Below are 18,576 nucleotides of genomic sequence, written 5' to 3' on the forward strand. Positions count from 1 at the left end.
GCTTATTGGTGAGAGTGAAATATCACACTGCACTCTGACATCATCGGAGTACAGTAATGTAAGCGCACAGAGACCATGGAGAAATTAGGTTCTCGGTCTTCTCCACACCCGAGATGTGATTCTATCAGATTAAATTCTGGCACAGAGTCAATAGCATAGTCAGCCCCCTTCCCTAGCCAGAGAGCATATATGACAGTGTGAGCATGCCCTTATGGCTATAAATGCCAGCAATGAGAATACCCTTTTAACCCCCTTTAGGGTATGTGCACACAATAGTCTTTTCAGGCAGATTGCGCTCAAAAAAGGGCTGCAAAAAATGAACATGCGTTCGGTCTTAGTCACTTCTTTTAACAGTTTCCGGTTTCAAAAACCCTGAAGATGTTAAAAAAAAGTCATGTTCATTTTTTGGGTGGCTTATTTTGGAAGCCACCCTCTCTATATGCTTGAAAGCATACAGCAGAGCCACCACCAAAATGGCTTTTTTCTGAAGCAGTTTTAAATTGATAAATGAAGGCACTTTTGCCGACGTATTAAGGACACTGTGTACACATACATTCCAGAGGGTCAAGTTCAGGAGAGCCCAAAAGGTCCAAGTGCTGGTGCTCCCAATTCCTAGACGCAGCACCAGGTTTTCGCTCAGAAGCCATACTGATGGAAGGTCCCCATTGATGGGACATAAAAGGTCTTTCTGAGATAAAGCCACTTCTTCCAATAGACAGCCACTTTTAACTTGTTCTTGACACACCAGTTCCTCCAGTAAGATAATTTGCTTTAATAAAACCAGACACTGGTCAATATTTAAGACGTCAATGATAATAAAAAATGTAAATCACAGATGTTTGATAGTAATTTACAAGACAATTGAATATATTTAGATACAGAGGTAGAAATTCGCTATACAATGCTCTAACTAGATTTTACGTCCTTCAAGGCACAACTGTAAAAGGATCTCTATACAAACATAAAAAAAAAAAGTGGTTTTATTTTGTAGACCACAAGAAAAAAGAAAATCTTTACACCTCTATGCATTTCACATGTACAAGTAACGAGCAGAATCGCCATCTGTACTTTTAACCGATGTGGTCCAGAAGCAGGTTACCATCCACCATCCTTAAGGCTCATGCAGATGCCCAACCATGGATTGCAATGCACAGACTGGCTGCGGGGGGGGGGGGGGGGGGGGGTCTCCTGACCCAAGCGCGACAGCCTCACAAAAGCAAGTCACGCTCAGGTCAGGACTCCGCGGCCAGCCCATGCTCAGACTTCTGTATCAACCCTTATAGCAGTGTTCCCAACTCCGGTCCTCAAGAGCCACCAACAGGTCATGTTTTCAGGATTCCTTAGTATTGCACAGGTGATAATTGTATCACCTGGACAGGCAAGAATTCAAACACCTGTGCAATATTGAGGAAATCCTGAATACATGACCTGTTGGTGGCTCTTGAGGACCAGAGTTGGGGAACACTGCCTTATAGAAAGGCTGCAAAATTCAGCATGTAGGGCAGGCAGCCATGGTAAGCACTGAAGCAACGGGCAGAAGAATGTAGTTGCCATTACATGTGCTCATATAAGACATTTATTTTCAGCAGATACAATTTTCCTTGGAAATTGGCAGGAAGTCCAAGAATACTGGATCAAGTATCTGAACCGTTGCCTTTACTGAAATAGGCCATTAAGGGTATGTACACTTTTGCAATCTTTCAGATTCATATAAAAGAGAAAAGTGATTCAACCAGAGCCTGTTAAAAATATTGTCTTGTGTACACTGATCCTGCAGTCTTATACATGTATAAGAGCAGAGTTTACACAAGGTCTTTATAAGCGGTATACACACGTGGCCTACTGGCACAGCAAAAGGCCTTTGATGAAGATCCAGGCTGGGAGGAGAATCACACACTTTATGGGACATCATATAAGTAGTATTGGCACTTCTTCCAAAAATATAAAATGGGGAAATCTAGAATTGGCAGCATTCCAACAATGGTGGTAGCCAATGCAAGCAGAAACATGGCTTTCACATGTATGTGCAGTGTAATAAGCACCTTGCCATTTTACCCATTGAAGGGGAACAAGTTAGAACCAGACTGATGAATACTTAAACACACATACCCCTTTTTCTCGGATGGGTGGGTGGAAACCAAACACATTCATACAGATAATGAAATATGTGCTAAGATCCTACATTGGAATGAAATCCATGGCCCTTACATAAAGTGTGAACAATAACGTGATAAGACTCAAGGGGTTTAAATGGCTGCATACTCCATTATTAGCTCATCTAGAGATGCCGCGGCTGAGTACGGAGGATCAGAATACCACTGACACCAGGTCTAATTTGCACACATCTTTGCTTCTCTGGCAAGTTGAGAGTTCGCATGTGAATAGCTTCTAATCGGTAGATTAACGATTCCTTGGCCTTTAATTATTGTCTCCTTCTCGTACATACGACAGGGTAACAGTGCATTTATCAAAACTGCTTTGCCTTGGTCTACTGTTGTAGAGAATGCTACAGAACTTTATTGCTACATCTAAGCCTTCCATCCGTGTTCAGTTGGTCACATTTACAGTAAGTCACCTACCAATCTGTTTTTAAAAAGCGTTCACCACATGCTGCCGAGTATGGTGGAACACCCCCCCAATAAAAAGAGAAAAACTACAATAGAGATGCACAAGTGCCGTTTCCAATTCAGTCTTCAAACGTGCTGGCTGCTCAACAATAGGTTCAGTCAAATCACCAGTGGGAAAAACTAAATCCCATTTTTAGCTTCATTGTTATTCGTGGCTTGTTTCCTTTGAGCAATAAAGGGGTACATGCACTTGTCTGCGCCCAAGAACCGGTACATACAGACCACGGCTTCAAACGGCAGAATGCTGCAAAGAGAAGATAGCAGGAATTAATGCACAAGCATGGCTGAGTGAATGGAACAGTATAATGGGTGTCCATGGAAAGAGGCTCATCCATAAGTAGCATGTTTATTACCCAATGCTCTGATCAGAAGATGAGCCAGGAACATCCTTGTTATGATCAGCCCTACGAGCCTACTGTTACTGGGGAATCTGAAGCATATGCACATTTTTTTTTTTATAGGCCCCTTTTTCTTTTTATCCAGTGGGGCTTATAAATTAAAAATTGCTCTAGTGAAACTTTAGCTTTACTTCACATTGCTGAATGGGTTATTGTGAACAAGTCAGTGGGCTGGTTCTTGGTTCTGACAGTAACTCTTATGGTGCTCTTCTTGGTTGGTTTATAGCCCACAAACGTCATCTCAACTGGCAGAGTCTCATTCTGCAGCTAGAACAATTAAAGCCCCTAAAAAGATGGTCTTATGCTTTTGACTGTAGTTATTTATATTCTGTTAATTTATGAACTGTTCTGGGGAAAGGGGTGGGGGTGGAATACACACTTTGGCCCAGTACTGGTTGTTGTGAAAACATAACTAGAGACAATCTGGCACAAGTCTTGATCAGTCTGATCCAAGTTTGGGTCTTGGAAGACCCAGTCTACATGATCATTACAATATAGTTTAAAAAAAAAAAACAAAAAAACAAAAAACCCCCACACTCAACATTAGGGGAAGTGGTGCAGCATAGATCAGGGCTACTTCTTGAGTGAGGATGCTCATCTATATAAGATGCGGCCACTGCCTTTCAGGGCTTATCTACAGCATTCTTTCTGGGCTGAAGGGTGTCACAGGTCCAGGTCCTCCCATCTTCTTGCAACACCACCCTCCTGCTTGTTTTTACAAGCTCCCCGGTATCACTCTCCTACACAGGCATCCTTCCCTCTCTGCCCTGTTAAGGGCAGAGCAAAAGTACTGCATGGCGCAGGCACCGGGAAAGGTCAGAGGCCCAGCACACTACACAAACCTGCTCTGCCCTCAAGAGGGCAGAGAAGTACGCCAGCGCAGGAGCACGATGCCGGGGAGGTATGAAGCAAACAGGAGGGAAGCGTTGCAAGAAGATGTGAGGTGCCAGGCCTGCGACACCCATCGGACCGGACCGCCCCCTGGGTGAGTATAATAAAACTTATTTTTCTTCTCTTGCAGGTCGGATTGAGGGCTTATCTCGAGTATTATAGAATGCTGTACATAAAGCCCTGAAAGGCAGTGGCCGTATCTTAGAGTGGCCAGAACAGCTGACAGGTTCCCTTTAATGAACACATTGCTTTCTGTTACTTGTTGGTGGGGGGGTATTCAGGACAGTTACCTTTTCATGCAGGTCACGATGTACATTAGTCGAGGTGTACAGATCATCGGCTGGTCTGTAAGAATGGCTCTCATGGCCTGCTTCACACAGTAATCTGGTTTCAAGGGCGGGAGGAAGGGCTCAATTTCTTTTCTGAAAGATTAATGTTCCAGTGAGTTTTATTTACACATTCCAGCCCCGCGTCTGCCTAACCACCAGCAAATAATGAGGAGCACCTGGCCAGAGCCGTTGTCTGCCCGGTAGGTTCTGGCTCAGAGAAGGCAGACTAATGAGGACTAACCTGATTCTGCAACCCCGGAACATGCCCGTGTCCACAAGATAGGGACAGACCAGAGTCGCTTTAATCCCATCTTTGTCTGCAGCCTTTAGTTCGTGGCTGAGAGACTCATGGAAACCCACAGCGCCAAACTTACTTGCACAATAATCCTGTAAAAAAATAAATAAATTTAGAGAACCATGATTTCAGCCACCAGTTGTATGACCACTTACAGGTTTTAAAGCCTAAATGTAAGCTAGAGTTGTCTCTAGGAGGGATTGTGGGGGCCCCTTGCTGCCACTCTGTGTACCTCCATAGCCTTATATTGTAAGCAGGACCCTCACTTCTCCTGTAACTGTAGAACTATGTTACATGGTAATGTCTTTAATTGTGAAGTGCTTCAGAACATAGTTTATTAGTTACTACTATGGTGGGCTAACTGGCCATGTACTGTAATAGTTAGTTCCCGTATGCTAAACATGTCTAACCCAGCTTCACGCAGGAGTATGGGCAAGACAGGGGTGTCCTTCTGAAACCCCTGGTGATTGCTGGGTCAGCCATTATTTAATAGTTTGACAAGATAATCCCCGAGAGGACAGTAATAAAATAGAACGTACCTCTACCCCTGCGGTGCTGAACAGACCTAGAGAGCTGGCGACTGTAACAATGTGTCCATGATTCATCTCCATCATTTTGGGAAGGAATGCCTTTGTGGTCTATAAGAGGAGAGAGCCACAGTTAGCTGCATTTGTTATCTTAGACACTGCAGGCAGCCAAATGCAGATTAGCTACACAACAGCCATCAATGCTTTTACCATCTGCCATCTAAGTAACAATAGCATGTAAAGTGACAATGCCAGACAGCATTCGCCAATGCTCCAGTTAAACCAATTTCCTGGCAGGGAACAAGCTCAAGCATGTCACAGTACATCACAATGAAAAGAGGAAAATGTGTGGCCTGTACAGGCAGATTCTTCCCTTATCTATAGTACGGAGCTGGAGAAACCTCTACTGGTCAGATGTGGACAGCTTAACAACAGATTCACATTCAGAAGGGTCGTGGATAAAGACCTTCAGGAATTAAAATGGATTAAGAAGACCGAACAAAACATATACGGTAATATATATTTTATGCCACCTGCTATATAGAACAGTTAAGGGCTAAATTTACACAAATATTATAGCGTACAGGGAGACTGAGTTTAAACGTCACCAGTTGGGTTTTCACATGCAAGGATGAGACAAGCATGTAGACCAACCATGCCATACAACCCCCGAGTAATCAAATACATCTTCAGGATCTTATTTGGAACTGTGCAGTAGTGAGGCAGTAAAGGGGGCAAAGTGGTCTTTACATTACCGATAATTGGGGTACAAATTGTGTGTGAAGAGATTTGGTCACATGATAGAGGTCTTCTGTGAGACTGTTCCTTACCAGAAAAGCAATAGCATTAAAAAGGTGGACAGGGAAGGAAGGACATCTACGGTCAATGGAAAAAGACAATAGTATAATACCATATAGGAATGGATGAGGTCCCAAAAACATAGTAGAATTTGGGAGAAGTGGTGCGAATCCCCTCTGACGCACTTATCTCCCAATGCTTCGACTTCCTCATTTTACGTTATGAACCCTGATGGGTCCCAGGTCTCCAAACACACGAGATTCCTCATACAAGTGAACCAATGAGTGGAAGGCCATTTCTAACCTCACAAATCACTGAGGCTTTCATTTCGATAAGCTGTTTATGGTCCCAACAATCAGATGAGTGTAGTATTCTAAATTTATAGTTACATATTAATATGTTTCAGGTGTAATCCGATGTTTGTCAAATGTCCTTTCAGGATACCACTGCAATCTGATGCACATTGGGTTATATAACTTTATTGAAAAATACTTCAGAATGAATAAGGGGGAAAAAAAAAAAAAAAAAAAAAAAAAAAAAACACACCCACTCCACACACACCACCTTCAGGAGATAACGATTGATAATATTCAATAGAATATCATCCCTGTGAAGTCAGGAGGCATGCGGTAGTGGCCCAAAACGTGTATTAATATGTTACCACTCGGTACATTGCAAAAATTGAACAAAACTAGGAATTCTAACAGCAAGATAGGAATCAGACCGTCAGCTCGGGTGGACCATGGCGTGCGTACGAAAGTCAAGACGCATCGGTGAGAAGTCATGAACCATAGCAATGCAACAAAAATGCCATCTATCTCAAAAGCATTATTTTCCCCTCTCCAGAAAGAGATTAATAGTAAAGAAATGTATAATAAGCTATGCCAATTAAAGCAAATTCAACCCTTTCTAATTTTACAGACAGGCCAGGAATCTGTAGTGCTCACTACAGTGTGTATACAACAGATAATCCTCCACTTTATTTTCTTATTCCAGACCCTTTAAAGACTTGGCCTGGTCATCCGAACATTCAATAAAACCTGTTTAGGCCAAGAAAAACAGGTAGTTTTCAGATCTCCTTGCACTTTTAAGGATTTCCAAGTAATTCTTTGAAGCATACTTAATTTCTGACTAACAAGATTATCACTGTGTCCCCTGAAATCAAATCTGCTGCAATTTCCAACTCTACTGGTGCCAAGTGCTGAGCACAGAGTAATCATTGTAACTTAATCAACAAACTCCTGAGAACCATCTTGTGTTTGTTTAAGATCTAACAAAGTTCTGTGATGGACCATGTCCTTCCTTCCAACACCACTTTGTTACGACACTTGCCAATTTAAAAAACAAAAGATCGAGTGGGGGGGGGGGGGGGGGGGGGAGTACTATAGAAAGGGGGGATATAAAAAAAAAAAAAAAAAAAAAAAAAAAAAAAAACTTATAGAAAAGTACTAATATTTTATTACCATTATCCCTGATATTAAACATTAGATTTGGGCCCATTACATAGACCAAAACAAGCTTACCTCACCCCCCACCCCTCCTCTAGACATCTCAGCACGTTCTGTGACAGGTACGCATGCATGTGCTTAAGGGGTTTCCCCCCCCCCCCCCACAAAATAAGTTAATAGATCTTGTAGTAATAAATATAATAATATCAGCCACTATTGGATGTGTTTAAGATTTTCTCAGCACAGGAGCATTTTATTTATACATGTGCCCCTGCTGTGTAATGGCCGTGTCTTGACTGTACAGGAACAAAGTCTGATCATACCACAGCTCCTGGGCAGGGGAAGAAGCCAAAGAGTTTACAGATAAAGAACTATTACAGCAGGGGATCACTGCTCATTAAGAACATAGGGAAATGCTTCATCTCACAAAAAGAAATCAGCTGTGATCCCATGCAGAAATGTCTGTATACTCCCTCCCCTGCCCAGGAGCTGTGGTATGATCACACCATGTTCCTGTATGGTCAGACACGGCCATTACACAGCAGGAGCACATTTATAAGATTATCTCAGCACAGGAACATTTTATTTAAAATACATCCAATTGTGGCTGATGAGGATAAAGATTACAAGGTCTATTGATTAAAAATGAACTTTGTGTGAAAACCCCCTTTAAATGCCTAATCCCATGTATAAGGAGAAAAGGTAGTTATGAAGACAAAACTGCTGACGAGGCAGGATTAGTAGGAGGTCTCCAGACAGTGGCTCCCCTGCCCCTCCAAACAGAAAGCCACCATTTGTGTGGAATTCTAGACAACCCCTTTAATACTTCATAAAGCATTTGCCGCCTGAAGCTGCACATTAAGTGCCCAGATTTTACACCACCTATGTGGCTCCTGCACAAGAGTCACAAGTTTGGGGACAAGTGCTCTGTCCTTGCAGGTAGGAATTCTGGAATTTCCTATATTAGATTAATATATTTGCACATTGAGGTTCTAGGAAACTAACATAACAGGGGAAGCTTGTCCAGGAGACTCACAATTTCCCACCTCTTCAAGGCTCCTGGTTCCCGCATTGTGTCCAGACTCTTATTACGCTTCTTATGGGCGCACACAGATCAGTAATTACTTATTAGACACAAATGTGTGAAACTGGACAAGTGTTTACATGTCACTTCATAGCTTTAGTAATTGGTTCCCAACGTTCTTGTTTCTGGCAAATTAACTTCTAACAGTCCAGCGCTTCTTCCCATCCCATCCCCAGGATTCTTCAGGGCTTTTCAATGAAGCACAACAGAGGAAAGGTTTAGCTGCACAAAAGGCCGCCACAGCTGTGGTGTCAGGACAGATTAGGCAAAGGGTAAAGCAGAGAGGGGAAACAAGAAAATAACATTGAGAACCAAGCGGCAGATTCATAATTAGTTTTAGGGTAATGACTTTTACAGGGAGATTAACTGAGGTATTGTCCCCCCCCCCCCCCCCCCCCCCAACTTAACCCTTTGACAGTTAAAAGCAATGCTATGGACAGGAATTATTATCTGTATAGATGGGAGAGTCTTCTGCCTGTCAGGAATGCAACTTTAAGGTTGTATTCACACATTGTAGGACAGGTCCCAGGGCGGTGATCCCCCACCCCACTGAGCCAGAGTGTCCATGATATTCGGACTATGAAAGCAACTGAGAATAAGCATTCATGTAAAACCGTTGTTCATGACAGGGATGACTGATGTCGTACATTGCCAATTGGCTTCCAGGAATAAAAATGACCAAAACATTAGGATTAGTGTAGATTAGAGCAGCGCTGGGGGTCTTGGGTTCAAATCCCACAAAAGACAAAATCTACAAGGAGCTTGCATGTTCTCCCCGTGTTTGTGCACGTTTCCACTGGGTTCCTCCCACATGCAAAAGACATCCTGATAGAGAGCCTCAATGCTGACAGCAAGGACAGCATCTGTAAAGTACTGTGGAATAATGGTGCTACATAAGCAAGCATAACAGATGCAAAAAAATCTAGTGACCCTTTTTATCAGTTATTGCAATCTCAAGTAATTATCATTTTTTATGCCCAATTTGAATATAGATTTGAAGATCGATTAAGCGATCTGGGTGTGACAGTGCACCTAACCAGCCTGCCGGAGGAAACCACTTCCTTGCATGGCATTACACTATCAAACAGGAGACGAGCTCAGGAGGCAGAGGCCAGTTAAGGCTCTGCTGTGGCAGAGCACCCAACACCTCGTTGGCATAAGAACTAACACGTGAGAACACAAACAGATGATCTAAATAGGTGTAGATGGATTTTTATTTCAAAGCCCTGAATGTACAGGTGTGGTTTGGAGGAGGTTAATCTCAATGACAGTCACTTTAAAGGGTCTTTAAGGGTCCTTTTCACCAGTTTTTGCCAATGCAAGTTACAGCCACCACCTTTCAGGGCTGATACAGAATTCTTACTGACCTGTTCATTTTTTGTGCATGTGTCATGTGTTCTGAATCTATTGATTTCTTGCTTATGCAAGCTTTGGGAGATCCCCGCCTCTCGGTTTTGGGACATGCACATAAAAAGCCATTTTGCCCAGCGAGCCCATACTGGGCAGCACCTTTCTGAATCCTGCTCATGAAAGTATTGTTCACATGATCAGGTTTTAAATATATTAGATAGGACTGCTCCTAGAAGGGTATACCGTGACATGGTGGAGTGGCTTTTTTTTTTGCAAAAAAAGTACACTAAGTTATCAACTAAATACCCTGGTTTTGTTAACATCTTTTACTAGCACTTGCTGCTTACGGTTACATATATTTTACATCAGAGTATTTATGCACATTTGTCATACTGTGCGTTTTTTTTTCTGTGTCTCAGAATTCTATAATGTAGTATATCTGCTCCAATCCGACCTGTAAGAAAAGAAAAAATAAATTATACTCACCTGCAGGGTGGTCCGGGCCGAGGGGTGTTGCTCTTCTTGGTCCGGTGCCTCCCATCTTCTAGTCGCCATCCTCCTGCTTGCTTCGTGTGGATGACGCGTCCCTGCAACATCCATACAGTCTGTTCGGCATTGCGCTCCTGGGCAGGCGTGCGATGCTGAAGAGTGTGTGATGATGCAGGGTCGCGTCATCCACACGAAGCAAGCAAGCAGAAGGGCGGCATCGCATGAAGATGGGAGGCGCCAGACCAGGACCTGCGACACCCCTCGTACTGGACCGCCCCGCAGGCAAGTATAATAAGTTATTTTTCCTCTTACAGGGAGGGTTGGGGCAGATCTACAGCATTATAGAATTCAGTTTATCAGCCTTGAAAGGTGATGGCCATAACTTCTATATCTGCCAAAAGTGGTGATGACAGGTCCCCTTTAATCGTGATAGGCGCATGTGCGCCAAGTGACTCTGACGTGCTCGACTAACGTGCGAGTCCCCGCGGCAGGGATTGCCTAACAAACGGGCAACACCAGCTTGTTGTGGCTGTCAAACAGCGGTGAGACATGCAGCCATGGGTACTTGGACATTTCAGTCAGGCACACTGAAGACCCTATTAGCACTCGAGTGTGCTCGCTCATCACTAGTCTTTAACCCACCATTGACCCTATTCATGGAGGTTAGGAGGCTGCATTTAGGCAGAGGCCTAGACCCAACAATTACAAGTGGTGACCACTGTACTGCACAGATCACTTTGATCCACTGCCCATTTTGCAGTTTAACAGATGAAAATACCCAGATGTATGATGTGGCAATAGATGGCTAAGCCCACCTGAGTGTGGACCACCAGTTTATTTTTTTTATTTGATGCCAGTGACTAAAGCTGATAAGACTGGAAGAGAGGGGGGAAAAAAAAAAAAAAAAAAAAAAATGTATCAGTCACAGTCCAAGGGAAAGTTTCTAACTACAAGTGTTGTTGCAATGCCAAGTAGTGACTAAGATGGCTCCTCGGCCAAGATGTTACAAGCAAGCCGAAGTCTGACAAAATACAGGAAATATGGAAATAATCAGAGCGGACCGGCTGGAGGGGATCTCATCTATGAGCCAGTGAGGATGTGTGCACACAACAATGAGCGTTTACAGGGGATTTCTACACTGCGACCCATGCAATTACTACAAAAGGAGGCCATTTCCTTATCATGTGCCTCCAACAATGCATCGGCCATTCATTGGGGCCAGTCAGCCATTTCTCAAATTGGGAGAGAGCTAGGGTATGATGTGCCCCTTTAAACTATCAGTGTCTTCAATGGCTGTGTGACGCGAGCAGGCTCCATGTTTCTCATGAGACAAGCTAGTTTCTGCCACTCCGATCACAGCTGCTGGGGGTGAAGACAACTAGTGATATCAAGTAGTTACTGCTGAGATAGCTGCACCCATTCTAGAGATGGCTCCTGTCACTGGAGGTGCAAGATGACATCAAGAGAAGCTTGTAGACATCTGCTCATCACCCAGGGAATCACGTTCATTATTTCACAGATTAACGTCAATTTCCTTTCATATGGGTGAATGCAACCCCCAAAAGGGCAGTGCTTAAAGGGAACCTGTCAGCAGGAGTGTGCACAGTAACCTACAGACAGTGTCAGGTTGGCGCCATTATACTGATTACAAGGATACCTGGTTATGGAATCCATCTTGTGGTTGTTTAATCTGTATTTGCAGTTTGAGATTCTCATGCCCTGGCCTCATCTTAATCCTTGTGGACTTAAGTGACAGGTCACTGACCTGCCCCCTGATTCATACAGTGCGCCTTTGCAGTTTATATTGTGGTCTTTACAAGAGAAAGTTATATATAATAATTTGGCTCCAGAGAAGTGTTGCTGGCGGTCATTGTTTTATTCAAATCCCACAATATTAACTGCAGTACTTAAGATAGGTGACAGGGATCAGTGACGTGTCATAAGCCACCACACGACAACCCCCCGGAGCACAAGAATCTCAAGTGAAGGAAAAAAAAAAAAAAAACAGATTAAACAATCACAAGATGGATTCACCACCAGGTATCAATATAACAGCGCCAACCTGACACTGCAGGTTACGGAGCACAATCCTGCAGACACAGGACTAGACCCGGGAAGTGATCACTAATGGCATAGCAACTTTCAATTAAGAAAAATGTGGTAAAAAAACAAAACCTGCTCAGCTATGATAAGCATTAGGCTCCAGGACTAAAGAAACAGGCTGGTACACAAGAGCCTTACCGGCATATTAAGCACTCAGCAGTGTGGACCCAAGGAGGCTCCTTCAGGAGAAGGTAATTTCACATTTTCATGTCGCGCTCCGGTAAGGACACTTCCAACAATTGCAGGATTGGCAAAGGGTGGGGGCTGGGAAGTAACATAACCAATTCCAAAGCATAGTCTCCAACAGGCTCAGTCCCCCCAAATATCACTGGTCTAAGGCCGGGATCACACATGCGAGGAATACGGCCAAGTCTCTTATGTTAATACCCGGCACTGCCACAGGCACTCAGGAGCAGAGTGTGCGGCTCCATGTATTGCTATGCGGCCGGACGCTCCCCAGTGCCAGGTATTAACATGAGACTCGGCCGTGTTCCTCGCATCTTTGATCCCGGCCTAATAGTACTGGTACTCTCATCTCAGCCCCCTGTCACGCGTGACTACACCCATGATAGTTACACCCCTGGGGCTGGGTAGTTGTCAGGTATATACACCGCACACAGTAGTCCTTACAGATCTGGAAATTGCTAGCATCCATACAAGTCAGGAGGCACCCCCTACCGAAATTGTGAGGGCATGCCAATGTGTGTGGGGGCCTGAAGTCTTCAACCCTGATCAAAGGCATTTTCTTACAGGGAGTGGGTAAGGCAACGAACCCCAAAAATAAAGTCACCTTAAAGAGTCCCACCAGATACACCGTCTGCATTCTGAGCCCCTCAGTAGTTTGCCAGTCCCTTGTCTCACGTGTGGACAGTGAGAGTTATCTGAAAGTGAGCTGCAGCCCCATCCTTTCTGATGCAACCTGAGTGGATGGACCGCTACTAGTGGTGAGCAACAGTGCTGGGATAAGGTGTTATCTGAGCATGCTCGGGTGCTAACCGAGTGACTTCATGCTCGGGGGGGGATTTATATGTGCATGTTCCCAGGCCTGCATGTCTCATTGATGTTCAATAGGAAACCCCTGCATGTGTTGTGCCTGTCGGACAGCTGCGAGACATGCAAACATTTTTTTTTTGGCGCACGCCCAATAAATTGGATAACACCCGAGCATGCTCAGATAGCTTATCCACGCACGCTCGCTCATCTCGGACTGCTACTAGTCAGATCGCGGCAGTTTACAACATCCAATGTGACAACCTGCACATTAGGGCTACTGCCAAATTCAGAAGCTCCTGAGCAAATGCCGTATTGGGCGAGCAGCTCTACTGCAACGTGACTACTAACGAGATCAGCAACCAAGAAATCATGAAGACCGTCTGCAATGAGTTCATGATCGGCATCAAGTTTACCCTGAGCAGAAGATCAATTCACATCAGACCTACTGAGCTAGTAGGAAACTCACCATACAGATATAAAGCAGACGGCATTTCTCATCAATAGTTTTGCCAGAAGTGTATAATTCACTTTCAAGAGTGCAATAAATTAAATTGCATGAAGACATGAGCCTGCAGGTCCTTTAAATGCCCCAGCCTTGTGCTTGTCCTTCGTTCCCAGTTATGTTTTGGAAGAGGGAGGAAAGGTGTTAGACGCTGCAAATTCTAAGTACAGGAGACCTAGATTACTGCAGTCTATGCAGAACTTTAGATGGCCACAAGGGGCAGCATATTCAGAAGAAACCTGATCAATGCCATTGTGGAAACCGTGCTAGAATATTGGCCTCTAGGAGACGCTGTCGCCCTAATGTTGGGTCTCACACCGGCATCATTAATGACATGTCACAGACTCATCATAATTATATAGCTCTCTTGCCCCACAATGGAACGACACTGTAGAGGGAATAGGTTTCCACACATAGTTATCCGTGTCCCGTGCTGTTAGAATATTTAGATGTGCTGCACACAAGTGACCCGGTAGGATGAAGCTGCTCCTCTAGGCACACAAGCCAGCCTCTAGACATACTCTGGGCTCATCGCTGTCCTTGAAGCCACAAGCAGGCTACAGCGAGGGACATTACTGTGCTCCCCAATCTGTACAGACCCCAGAAATATATAGAGACCGGCTCTGGGTGTACAGACACTGAGTGTGGTGGATGCAACCTGTCCTGGCCAGAAGATGAAGACCAGTGATGGATCCTGCAGGTGTTCTAGAGAGATTGGTAAGGCGCAGGTCACACCATGTTACAATCACGAGTGCAGCTGTATACTATATGCTTTAGTACCTGGGTCTGACTCCTGTCTAGCCAGCACCGCTACCCTTTTTTTTGAGTGGGCATCTTTACTATCCATCAGTCACAGGGGCAGCGCCAGTTTGGTCATTGCAGAGCTGCGGCTGTAACCATACCCCCGGCCCTGACTGATACCGGCTCTGCATCGGGGTCCACTGTCAGTCAGGGCCGGGGGCTTGGCTACAGCCACTGCTCTGTATACTCAGGACACTGGACATGGGCCAGTGCTGCCCCCATGGCTGAGATAGTACTGCCAGGGAAGAGGGGGGGGGGGGGGGGGGGAAATAAGGTTCATTTTCTCCGGCAGTTTTTGGGCAAGTGCAGGTTAATAAGGCCATTAGCCTGAAGATTATCTCCAAATCTGCAGGTCATAGCATTTCTGGTAACAGGTTCCCTTTAAATGTGTACACCGAGACAAACACCTGACAGGTTTCCTTTTTGTGCAGGATAGTAGAGTATACTAGTGATGAACGAGTATATCCGTTACTCGAGACTTCCTGAGCGTGCTCGGGTGATGTCCCAGTATTTGGAAGTGCTCGGGGATTTAGTTTGTTGCTGCATGATTTGCGGCTGCTAGACAGCCTGAATACATGTAGGGATTTCCTAACAAACAGGCAATTCCCATCATGCATCTATGGCGGCAAACAAGAACTCCGGGCACATCCAAATACTCGGAGATCACCCGAGCATGCTCAGGAAATCTCGTAACGCGTATACTCGCTCATCACTAGTGTATACTGGCCATACAGACACTTTGTCCCAAGAGCCCTATGCACAACTTTTGCTTATTCATCTGGAGAGTTTCCAGCACATCATCAGAATCCTGGACCTCTAATAAAAGCCAAGTATACATGATCAATATTTGTCACCAAAACAAGATAGTAGAACCTGGATACCTTTGGAAGAGGCTTGCAATTATCTACATTTAATATGCAGCTACAGAGTGTATCACATTAGGCAGCCCAAATGTAACGGCCATATAAGATCAGAACGTAGTCACGAACTGGCAGCTCTCCAGACCAAAGTAATAGCTGCATGCATTTTATGCAGACGCCACACTCCGGACAGTAGAGCCGCCGGCCAGTCCAGGTACTGCGTCCCGAGGGAGTTACCAGTCAGATTGAGTATCTAGATACTCATTCACAGTTAGGTAATTAATGGATAGACTAAAACTAACGAGTAGTAATGGGGACCCAGTCAGGTTTCATGCTGCCCTAACCACAGAACCGCAATAGACAATTGCTGTGAATCATGTTTGATTCTAAAAAGCAACAGCAGTTCTGAGAAGACTAGGTTTAAGGAAGCGACCGTCATCTGTGAGCAGCTCCCCTCGTGGGGCGACTGACAGGTCCCTTCCTTTACAACAACAACACAAGACTTGATTGGTCTGACGGACAAGGATCTGGAGACAGCAGCTTTCCCCTGTACCTGGCACTGAGAAGGCATCCAAGTCACCACTGCTCCTTGTAGGGGACTGTGCACCGAGTGCAGCTGTTACTATAGAGAAAGGATCCACTGAAGAGGTTCTGGAGCAAACCCCTTATGTCCACATGCAGATGAGGCGCTCAGTACCTTGGACGGGGCCGGAGCTCCCTTCTCCATCAGCCCGACCTCCACCATTGCACTGACCGTGCTCAGCTGTGGCAGGAAGGCTCTCGTTGCGCTCCTCATTTCCATGTGGATAGAATTCCTCCAGACCTACGCAGAGGATCGTACACACTGTACATTTGGCTTCTCTTCACTATAAAAGTTCCCTAAAAGGACCTGCGATTACTTGGATACAAAAATTGTCCTGACCACCCTGCCCCCCTTCTTGGCTGCAGGAATCATGTGCCGGAGGGTCAGCAGTGGAAAGAAAGTGCCAACATACAACACCAGAATGGAAGAGACACTGCTTACTACATAGGACAGATGTCACTGTAAGGAATAAGAGGGGGCACATTCACATAAGGGTGGGGTGCGCGCCTTACCCAGAAGTGTGCATGGCAATTCACCATCATAGTCCTTTCAATCAGCTCGTCTGGGCACTCGAGGAGATGGTGTCCGGACACGACACCGGCATTATTGAGCAGCAGGGAGACGTCTCCGACCTCGCGGCGGACCTTCTCAGCGGTGCTGTACACGCTGTCTCGCTTGCCTACGTCACACGTGTAGGTGTACACCTGGAGATTGGAGCTCGGCAGCACTTCTTCCTCCACCAGGCTCCCAGCTGTTCAGAGCAAGACAAGAAAAGAGCAACAGGGACAATGAATTAGACGATGAAAGGTTCTACAAGACGGATTACGTCCTGGCCACACTCAGGGGTCATCCATCATGGCTGCAGTGTTTACTTCATTGCTCTGCGTCTTACGTCAGCCGGAGCCGGGCATGCAGCAGATGGAGAGCACTTATGCAAGAGGCAGCAGGAGCACAGCCAACGCAGACCGGGACAACACTCGCCAGACAGCTTCAGGGCAAATCTGTCCTAGGGATTGAAGAACGGATGCAGCGGACGGATTGTGGCACGGAGGCCGCGGGCGACAGGCAGGGATGAATACTCCAGCCATCGCAGCTACAACTCCCAACATGCTCCGACAGGGGGCTGCACATGGAGGAGCAGCAATCACTGGACAGCGGTGTCCACAGGCATCACGAGGCTAGCACTAAGCAGCCGGCCAACGGTATAATAAGGAGAGGGGGAAATATACGGAGGCCTTTAAAAGCAGATCATGAAGTCCAGGTCTTATAAAGTGATGAGTGGTCGGATTCCCAGATGCTCCCCCGCCTGGCACTGCCACCAATCACCATGCTGTAGCTGGGATCAATAGTCACTGTGTGATGGGATCTATGGACGCCCCGATAACATCACCCCGGGGCACTACTGACACCAGTCACACCCATGTCACTGTTGTGACCTACTGGACCAAACTTTACACCATTTCCAAAGCTGGAGCACAACCCATTATCGGGGGGCACTGATGAGCCCCCAATAGTTAGAGCTGTCAGCATACTGGGCAGATGCAGGGTAGAAGGTCTCAGCCCCTGCTTACACAGCAGTTGTGGTGCAGAGATCGCCCGATCACATCGCCCCCCAGTATCAGCCGTGTAGAGCCACACTCACCCCGCAGCGCGTCCGCCGCCTGCAGCTCCCGGTACACCGCCCGCACCAGGCCCGCCGTCTCCTCGTTGCTTTGAGTGTTGATGTCCCAGAGCACCAGCTGCGCGCGGCGCCGGGCGAACTCCAGGGCGAAGAGGCGGCCCATGCCGCTGCCGGCCCCGGTGATCAGGCACACCTGCCCCGCCACGCTCTTCTCCTTGGGGCGCACTAGCCACTTGGCCGCCGCCAGCACGAAGGCCCAGAGGACCTTAAAAGTGACCACGAACAGCTCCAGCACGATGTTCATGTTGCGGGGAGAGACGAGTCCGCGCTCCAGCTCTGGGGACGGCGGCGCGGTCAGCGAGAATGCCCGGGACGGCTGCAGTTACTGGCGGCTGCGCGGCGCTGTCCTGCTGCCCATGTCCCGCCGCCGCTCACTTGGAAACTTGCAACAAGCGCGTCCCGTCCTGGAGCCGCTCACACTGCGCCACCCCGGAGTCCTGCCTGCACAGCCGCGGCCCGCACACTGCATGTTGTGCCCCGGCAGCGCGATATATACCCGGGCACCGGCCAGGAGGTAACCCCGCCCCGCCCGGTGCACCCCGCACACTGAGCCAGCACGGGAGGGGCGGGGCGCGTCACATGGCGGGAGGGGCGGGGCGCACAGTAACTGTTCCCTGCCCGGACTGTTACCCACCTGCTGCCACTGCTGGAGTCCGCCTGTCTGCGCTGCCAGCGAGAGGAGGAAGTACTACCACAGTGCCCCCATACTACTGCCACCACAGTGCCCTATAATGCTGCCAGACACAGTGCCCCCACACTACTACCACAGTGCCCCCATAATACTACCACCACAGTGCCCCCATACTACTGCCAGCCA

At 46.5% G+C, this 18,576-nt stretch overlaps 1 protein-coding gene across 1 annotated transcript; it reads right to left on the reverse strand.

Moving 5' to 3' along the window:
* Positions 1-1,874: 1,874 nt before the first annotated feature.
* RDH10 (retinol dehydrogenase 10) lies at positions 1,875-18,284 on the reverse strand. The gene is made up of 6 exons (XM_073583832.1): positions 17,721-18,284; positions 16,591-16,829; positions 5,080-5,178; positions 4,487-4,632; positions 4,207-4,338; positions 1,875-2,871 (listed from the first exon to the last, which is right to left on the reverse strand). The coding sequence occupies exons 1-6, from the start codon at positions 18,001-18,003 to the stop codon at positions 2,748-2,750; spliced, it is 1,023 nt and encodes a 340-aa protein (XP_073439933.1). The 5' UTR covers positions 18,004-18,284; the 3' UTR covers positions 1,875-2,747.
* Positions 18,285-18,576: the final 292 nt, after the last annotated feature.

This window comes from Dendrobates tinctorius, unplaced genomic scaffold (genome assembly GCF_039654945.1).
Source record: "Dendrobates tinctorius isolate UK_male_01 unplaced genomic scaffold, ASM3965494v1 ptg000082l, whole genome shotgun sequence".
NCBI classification, from domain to species: domain Eukaryota; kingdom Metazoa; phylum Chordata; class Amphibia; order Anura; family Dendrobatidae; genus Dendrobates; species Dendrobates tinctorius.